Raw genomic sequence first — 9,588 nt, 5'->3', positions numbered from 1 at the left:
AAAAAAATATATCGTGCAGCTGTAAACAAGACTAATGCACACGTGGTGTTGTTTTGAACGTTTTCGCTATAAATAGATCTAGGTAGGACATTTTAGAATACCTTGTGCTTTACTTTCCCGCGTCCATAAAACAATTAACAGTTACTCGTGTCCTAACAAAGAATTTAATTCAATTTAATTAAACACAGGAATCCCTGTATGATGCTTATAATGATAGTTTCAGTAGCTAGTAGTTCGAGTGAATTGAGAATTTATAGCAGTGTCACGTTTCTATAAATAGAACAGTGTTTTCCCAACATGTTGCAAATATATATAGAGGCATAGTAAATTCTAATTATAGATTTATCTAGCTTTGGAGAAGGCAGCACAAGCAGTGATTTTCCTTTACCGAGGTAATACATACTAACATTTGACAAATTATAATTCTTACTTTATTAATGTATCACCCAGGTTTATTCAAGGATATGCTATGTATACAGCTGTATGTTTTAACTCACAGAATTCTTAAATTACACTCTAAATGTCAGTGTCTTATGTACTTCATCTGGAAGTTGTAATCTGTTATACTTTACTATGAAACTATGAGTATACACTGTATATATATGTCCCATTAATGCGTTATTTTCTTCATTAGCTTACAGTGTGAATTTAATATTTGAAGTAATTCGTATCCAACAGATTTACGTTTGATTGGATCCCGTGTCATCTGGAAAATCCTGTTGATATTACTTCTTTGACCCTTATATATGTATATAGTTAGTTTGTGCATTGCATAATTTATACACTTTGTACTGCTATATATTGTATTATATCCACATAAATTACTTGTATAATTTAGCATGTAATGATAAATTAATTTGGAAAATTAATCTATGAGACATTGGTAGAATGTAAATTATAATATACATGTATAATTGTTTCAGAAATCATGTCCGGGAGTAGATCTCAAGACGTTAAACCAAAGAGTTATCGTGAGAAGAGGTATGTACATTGTATACATGTAAAATTAGAAAATACAGGATTAAGCCGATTGGGATTAGGTTGCTTTATCAATATGAACACAATCCAAACTTATTTACCATTTTTATCGGTTTTTGGATGTTAATCATCTGGAAAGAGTGTCTAAATCAATAGTATTTCATTGGTTCTATGAATAAAGCCAAGTATGTTACCATCTATAGACGTTTCTAGATTTATTACGTCATCATCACGTAAATCATTATGCATGATCAAATATGCATGTAACTTCACTAGGACCCACTTATGCAAAATGTGATTAGCATAATCACAGACTAACGACAATTTTCAATTATTGATTTCTTGCTGAAATATCTTGAAACTTTATATTTTTTGTTTATGTATTCCATTTTTTTCTATTATCGCATTTTAGAAAAGATATAATCCCAGGTTTTCAACAAATGAAGAATGGAAATTTTATAAATCATATCATTAAGTACACGCTCGTATTTACATATCAATTGATTGTATGTGTATTGTTCAATAGTCAATAGTATGACTGATGGCGACTGACTATTTCTGACAGTCTGACATAAGCAATTTTGATAGACTAATGCTGTTATAAATAATCTTCCATATTATGTGTTAGATTGAGTGAGTAAAAGCTACCTAATTTGATTTGTTACTTCACGACACAGTTTCACCACATTCCTTAATTATATGATCTTCCTAAATTAATTTAAATTCTTCATTGAAAAAAAACCCACAATTCTAAGTTGATAAAACGGGGTCATTTCTCATTCATAATAGGTGGCCGGGTTATGTATACTGTATAGTGGTTAAACCATTCGCCTTTCACCTAGCGGACTGGGGTTCGATTCCCGGTATGGACGTTAACAGACCAGGGGTTAGTTGAACGATCACGTTTGTTTTCCTCCCACTTTAAAACCCCTCGCGCGCTTACACCAGGGCCATTGTTTTAGTTATATAAAGTTTATAAACCACGGCCTCAGATAACTAAACCACGTCATAGATTACTTATCCGATGCCACTGATTAAGAAAGGAACAATAGAGTCCCACTGTACATTTTGTACCACGACTAACTGGTCAAAGCAGACTTTTGAAAAAAGCAGTCTGCCAATTCAATTTATTTTCTTCATTTTTTGAACATTATAAACGGCCCACATAATATTTGCCGTAACATTGTTGTCAGGTTGAAGGTCAAAATGTGTTGGTTGACAAAAATTTCAATAAATGTTTTTCTTTTTTTTTCTCCATTTGAAGATCACATAACAGACCGAAAGTCAAACGAAGTATGACGCATAAGATGAAATTTTATCCAATCAGCAGCACGAACAACATTTGTTCTGGGAAATATCACACATGTATAAGCAGCACAGGAACTACTGGATTAACGAAATTCAAGCTGAGAGAAGCCAATATCGAAAGTAACAATGACGTATGTCCAATATCTGAGCAGGTACATGAATTAGTAGGAACACTAGCCAGCTGTATTGGTGAAGCTGAAGGTTCAGACATCGGTTATAGCAGAACTCTTCACACGGAATATCTGGTCACAGTGACGGTCATTGTTTGTGACGTCACTATTACGTCATGGGAGCTAGTGGGGTTTGTTTGTATCAATGAGCCGAAGGAGCCCGAGTACAGCTATTCATTTACGGTACAAGATCCAGTCTCAGAGGAATCTTCTGATCAGGACCTTGGTTCAAAAGCAAACGCGGCGAAGTCCGAAACAATATTTAGAGTAATCTTCAGACGATATCCTGATAATTGCAACTGTAAAAGTCCCATATCTTCTGGCAATAGTCTCTGCAGATCATCGCCGCGCAGGAAAGATGACGTCATATGTAGAGCTTCGTCACACAAAAAAAGAAAACATAAATTCCAGAAGTCATCTAAATCCAATGTAGGTCTTTGTACCAATGAAGAAGTTTTGGCCCATGTGATCAACGTTACGCTCAGCGATTTCAGTAGAGGGCCAAACAACTATGGACCTGTAGAGTTATCGACCCGCGCCTGTTCCGTGTTACGAGGATTTCCATACGTCATGGTTAACCCAAAGAAATTCGAAATGCATGAGAACATTCAAAATGAATCCTTCATGTCATCCTTGTTATCTTTCCTAACATGGCCAAACGATGCAGCACTTTCTCCGTGTGATTTGGTTCGAGCCGAATTTGTTCGAGATAACGGAATGCACCTGAAATGTCGTTCCTGTGGATTAGTTGTTGATTCAGAGGATTTGAACTGCAAAGATACCATATCTACTCATACACAAAACGGTAAAAGATGCATGTCGTTAATCAACGATGATTTGATAACTTTGAAAGAAAAACAGGTGTATACTAAAACTGATGATAAAGATAATGAAAATATTCAAGAAAGCTCTGTTGGTGCTGTTGATACAGCGGAAAGCACAATAAACGATACTCCCCCGAGAACAAAAGACGTTGAACTGCTAAGAATGAATCCCGAGGAAAATAAGGCGTCTCCATCTTCAGAAAGCGTTTCTTTAGGAAACGACACAAACGATATTCAATCATATTCATCAAATGGTGCACCTGAAGAAGCACAGACAGGCATTCCGACTCCATCCTCTGACGTCACTTCCGACTCTGGTCTTCTGGGAACAGCTTCCGGTGGAAGTGATACTCTGTACCCACCCCGCCATCCAAGATACACGTCCCCAGATTCACGAAGACTTTCCTTCAGAGCCTGGACTGGTACACATAACAACATAGACATCATTGTGGATAGTGGCTTCTTCTTCACAGGTAAAGGCTTAGGTTTGGCATATTTTTGTTTATGCCATTTCAATGTATTTGGAAATGTATGTGTATAATTGTTATTGGAATGTTCTGAAAATCCGCAATGTTCATTCTCCAAAAATGAGTTGTACGGGCGACAAAATAATGAAATGTTGACACGTTCGATGACGTAACATATTTCATTCATTTTATATTGTTATTCATAATATATAGAGCAAAAACAGCTGTTTTTAAATAATAACCTTCGACATTACTCTCGATTCATATATTAATTTTTGCGTCCGTATAAAAAGTCCGTATACGTATACACTTGTAGGTTCATGAATGCGTAATAAACTCTTGTGCTAGCCCGCTAGCCCTAATATCACGTACAAGATTCATTTATTAATAAATTATTTAACCTATAATTTTACTTCTGACCAGGCGAGGAAGACATAGTCCGCTGTTTTCATTGTGATATCGGCCTGGCCGAGTGGGATCCAGAAGATGACCCCTGGGTCGAGCATGCGCGGCATAGTCCTGATTGTCCATTCCTCAGGAGCAGAAAAGACGAGCAGTTCATAAACAACATTCAACTAGAGTGGGCACAGGTAAATACAGGCAGATTGTAGGTATTACAAAACAACGAAGATATTGCATACCAGAAATAAGCATACTGTGTCAGTAACAAGCTAAACACGGGTTTGGAAATCAGCAATGACATGTCTTTTAGTCCTTTTTATTTTCCAGTTCAAAGTATGATATAATGTGTTCATATATAATTTTGTATTTAATAATTCATATATGTTCACTTCAGATCTTTGTCCATTATATATTGAGCACTCTTATATTTTCTCCATAAATGTTCTACTATATTAAACAAATTCGCCGACTAAGAACTGCGTATTAAAGCATAATTATGTATCTTGATTCTGAATTCACTCACTTTTTTGATATGAGTGTTATTTGACTTTTGAGAACCAATTATCCCTTAGCATATAGCCCATAAAGAAAGGCATTAGTTAACTGGTTATTGGGAAAAACGTTATTAAACTGAATATTGGGAAAGACATTAATAAACTCAATATTGGGAAAGACATTAGTAAACTGAATATCGGGAAAGACATTAATAAACTGAATATTGGGAATGACATTAGTAAACTGACTATTGGGAAAGACATTAATAAACAGAATATTGGGAAAGACATTAGTAAACTGAATATTGGGAAGACATTAGTAAACTGAATATTGGGAAAGACATTAATAAACTGAATATTGGGAAAGACATTAGTAAACTGAATATTGGGAAAGACATTAGTAAACTGAATATTGGGAAAGACATTAATAAACTGAATATTGGGAAAGACATTAGTAAACTGAATATTGGGAAAGACATTAGTAAACTGAATATTGGGAAAGACATTAATAAACAGAATATTGGGAAAGACATTAGTAAACTGAATATTGGGAAAGACATTAGTAAACTGAATATTGGGAAAGACATTAGTAAACTGAATATTGGGAAAGACATTAGTAAACTGAATATTGGGAAAGACATTAGTAAACTGAATATTGGGAAAGACATTAGTAAACTGAATATTGGGAAAGACATTAGTAAACTGAATATTGGGAAAGACATTAATAAACTGGTTATTGGGAAAGACATTAATAAACTGAATATTGGGAAAGACATTGGTTAACTGATTCTTGGGAAATGTATGTAGTTAACTGGCGATCACATTTAGAAAGAAAGTGATTGACTGGCTATTGGGAAAGGCATTTGGTACGAACAAGTGTATTAACTACAAACACATATATATTGATGTTTTCCAGATATACACGCCCAAACATCCTCACATGGACACTGTGGCTAAAAGGGAGGAGTCCTATACAACCTCCTGGCCTGGGGACTACGTTGTGCAGACGCCTCACCAACTAGCACTGGCTGGATTCTTCTACACAGGTAGACATTTTTTAAAATTACATAAACACAAAAAACATTAACAAATCTTAAATAGTATTCCTGCCCTCTCTCCCATAACTTATTAGTTCAACTACTATTGGAATTCCTTGAGACTAGACTGCCTCCGATTTGACGAACCTGAATCACATGATAGAAACATATTAAGTACATGTTATGAGGAAATAAAATCGATGTTGTATGATACAATATTATTTTGTGCTTGTTGATATGGTTTGCGGCGCCGTTACCATTACATGATTCCAATGCAACAAATATCTGACTCGATGTGGTATTTCGTGCACTAATGACTAAGCGGGGGACGCATGCTCCTTCGGATCACCTGGTTCTATTCTCCTTATGCTGTGTATCTTTAAATTTTCTCCAAACGTTTGTATTAGATCTCTATTATGTATAGGTGTTTATGATGAATACTTTTTTTTACTTGTTAAATTAATTAATGACATGGCATTCAGGGTAGTTGTAGTCATTTAAATATGTCTAAATATACCTAGGTGAGACGGATACTGTTCGATGCCATTACTGTGACGGAGGTCTCCGGGAGTGGGAACCAAACGATGATCCGTGGACAGAACATGCTAGATGGTTTCCTTTCTGTAAATTTGTCATCAAGATTAAAGGCTTGCAGTTTATCCAGAATTCAGCTGTTCCCGAGGTAAAGCTCAATTTTCCATATTTGTGATATTTGTGAGAAGCGATTAGTTTAATATATAACTTGTAGTCTGCTACATTTATGTACGAGAAAAAAAGCTTAATATCAAAATTCATTCATTATTTTACTGTATGGTTACCTTGTAAAACATTATCATACTTTTTATTTCTACAGGATGCTCCAGATGGAGGTAACGATGTACCCCAGGTTTACACACAAACACCGGGTATGTTGCTTATTATTACTGATTCTCCTAATACAATAAACACATGCAACGAAAAACGTATGCAATTATAGAACATTGGTAATATAACTTACCATAGATATAATGGATCAATCTGGATGTACGTATATATATTTTTTTCATTTTCACTACAAATATGATATAAAGAACATCTGTTATATAATCAACGGCGTCTAAAACAATGGTTTCGTTTTAATTATTGAAATTAAAATAAATATAAATGTGACTCGTTATTGGTTTTATCAGGGATTAAGGTTTAAATATTTACCTGGCCCTGTGTATTTTTATAACAAGTAGTTTTATTACAGCAATTGTAAATGTAACAATATTCCAAATAATATTCCATATGATATTGTAATGTATTGTGTCTATTACAGATTTTGCACCACCGACGTATGCGGATGAGTGCAAAAAGCGAGAGTTGAAAAATCCCATGTTTTCTGCAGCAGCTGAGAGTATTCTGTCTGTTGGTTACAGTAAATCTACTGTAAAGGATGTCATTATGTTATACATAGAACGCACAGGTCAGTGATCGTGACGTATTGAACCGGTGGTCAAATTATACATCGTCATATAAATAACATTTTCTATTTATCCAAATCTATTCAAATGGTCAGATAAATGGCATTTTCAATTTATCCAAATCTATTCAAATTGTCAGAAAAATGGCATTTTCAATTTATCCAAATCTATTCAAATTGTCAGATATATAGTAGTTTTAAATTTATCCAAATCTATTCAAATTGTCAGAAAAATGGTAGTTTTCAATTTATCGAAATCTATTCAAATTGTCAGATAGATAGTAGTTTTCAATTTATCTATTCAAATTCGGTTTATCGTTAAAGAAAGAATGATGTACTCTATACGGATATGAAATGAAATCGATATATAGAGAATAATAAAAAAAAATAAAAAAAAACATGTTTACGAGACCATCATGACGTAACGCCTTCATTAAGTAACTTATTTTGTTTATCAATAATTCATTTTGTTTTGTTTATTTTGGTCATCAGGAAGACGCGATTTCAATTCGGGAGATCTCATGGGGATAGCTTTTGAACTTGAAGAGGAAGGAAAAGCTTTGTTCTCTGAAGATATTGGTATGTGTCACAATTCAGATGCTTGTTGAAAAGTTCCAATTGAATGGAGATTAACAAAATGTATTTGATCATGCCAACGTTGTCTAAAACGCACATGCTAAAACTTATAAAGAAGTAAGGAAATTTAGTGGAGATTTTTGTTATACTAAAAGGAAACAATTTCTTCCGTTTAAACACGTGTGTTATTTTTTATTTATAGATATCGTTACGGATGAAGAGGAAGAGTTTCAACTAAGTAAGTAAACTCTCTGGTCATTAATATTACACGACTCAAATGAATTACACTTCACAGAATTATAGATTACTAATAAATATACTGCACTGCAACATATGGTAAATGATAAATTGTGTTTTTACATCATGCTTAGAGATATCACACACTATTAGGGTCTCCTTGCATACTTTTGTGGAAACTTGTTGTGATGAATAACTTAGGTTTGGTTTAAAGTAATTACGTAAGCAGGAAACTACCTGTATATCAACAATACCATGGTCGATCGTGTTGTATAGATAAATTCTTACAGCATTTTTAAATACACATACAAAATGTATCCAGTTATTTTATCACATTACAAAACTTTGCGTTATTCATTTTTAGCTCCGAAAGCCATGACGATGGAGAATGCCTATCTGAAAGAAATGATGATATGTGTCAAATGCAAGGAAAAGGAGAGGTCCATGCTATTCATTTCATGTGGGCACCGTGTTACATGTGAAACATGTTCAAAAGATCTGACAATATGTCCAGTATGCTCCACAGGAATTACAAAGGCTTTGAAGACATTTTTAGGGTAGTTATACACCATGTGGATTGGGCGATAATTAACTTCCACAGGAGCAATATTTCTTAAGCAAACAGAGACGTACATGTCATTACAGGACAATCTCGTAATGATTGGATGGATTGAATGTGAGAGTTGTTGATCAGTGTGACAAGCGGTTTACTATTGCTATGAGGTTAGTTTTAGTGTTTAATGGAAATTATGTTTCCATTTTGTATATAATATTTTGGAAAGTCATTATTGCTATGTAGAATTTATGTTTGAAAGGTTTATAGTATTGTACATAAAATAATGATCACATCTAATAAAGATACTCATTAGTGACATACGGATAACATACCAGATGAACTCATTCACCCCTGAAGACACATTTAGGTTCTTCTAAATGAAAGACTAGAGCCGTCCATTATGAAATATAAGGGGTGAATGAGTTAAGATAAAGATATGACGGGGTTGTATGTAGGGCATTTTTGAAATATACAGATCCTCGTGTGTATTTGAATGTATATTCGATTTTTACAACCAAGTATCTTGTAAATAGTAAATGTCTTTTTTTAATCAGTCATCTTGTAAATATATTTTCATTGGCAGATCCTCGCGTGTATTTAAATGTACAGTCGTGTTTTATAACCAACCATCTTGTAAACATATTTTCCTATACAGATCCTCTTATTATATGGAATGTTTATAGTTGTTTTGTGAATAGACGTCTAAGATCAGCCATGCCCGCCAGTTTTGCACGGATATACGTTTTGGATGTTTTAGGAAATCCGTCACTAGGTATTGGGATAAACGAATTATCTACGCGCGACTCGAAAAGTCCACATGGATAATTAGCTGCAAAATGTTGTCAACTGATAGTCTCGTACAATGATTGTTATACCTTTTCAATATTGAAATGATCAGTTATGTTTTGAGTTCTTTTTTAATGTAATTTTAGTTGATTTCATGATATTGAGATCGTTTTACGTTTATCATAACATATGAGTATATGTGTTTATTTTGTTAATTTGTTGTTTTTAATTGCTTTACATAATTTCTACAATAATGTACATTATTTTGCTGTCAAAAAAGTATAAATAAAATAAAATACCCTTTCCTAT

At 33.9% G+C, this 9,588-nt stretch overlaps 1 protein-coding gene across 1 annotated transcript; it reads left to right on the top strand.

The window, feature by feature from the left end:
• Positions 1-313: 313 nt before the first annotated feature.
• Positions 314-9,115, top strand: LOC138332297 (baculoviral IAP repeat-containing protein 3-like). Its single transcript, XM_069280333.1, has 11 exons — positions 314-392; positions 924-981; positions 2,243-3,753; positions 4,171-4,337; positions 5,560-5,689; positions 6,202-6,362; positions 6,534-6,585; positions 6,981-7,127; positions 7,617-7,703; positions 7,903-7,938; positions 8,302-9,115. The coding sequence occupies exons 2-11, from the start codon at positions 929-931 to the stop codon at positions 8,496-8,498; spliced, it is 2,541 nt and encodes an 846-aa protein (XP_069136434.1). The 5' UTR covers positions 314-392; positions 924-928; the 3' UTR covers positions 8,499-9,115.
• Positions 9,116-9,588: the final 473 nt, after the last annotated feature.

This window comes from Argopecten irradians, chromosome 1, assembly GCF_041381155.1.
Source record: "Argopecten irradians isolate NY chromosome 1, Ai_NY, whole genome shotgun sequence".
Lineage (NCBI taxonomy): Eukaryota > Metazoa > Mollusca > Bivalvia > Pectinida > Pectinidae > Argopecten > Argopecten irradians.
Note: the sequence above shows the minus strand (reverse complement) of the source record. Positions and strands in the feature narration are given on the sequence as shown.

What these genes read in the sequence shown, in the direction of transcription:
- LOC138332297 (XM_069280333.1), top strand. Translation starts at nt 929, where the DNA reads ATGTCCGGGAGTAGATCTCAAGACGTTAAACCAAAGAGTTATCGTGAG. An exon ending in TTCAACTAGAGTGGGCACAG is followed by an intron (nt 4,338 to 5,559) that starts GTAAATACAGGC and finishes GATGTTTTCCAG; the next exon opens with ATATACACGCCCAAACATCC. An exon ending in GGCTGGATTCTTCTACACAG is followed by an intron (nt 5,690 to 6,201) that starts GTAGACATTTTT and finishes AAATATACCTAG; the next exon opens with GTGAGACGGATACTGTTCGA.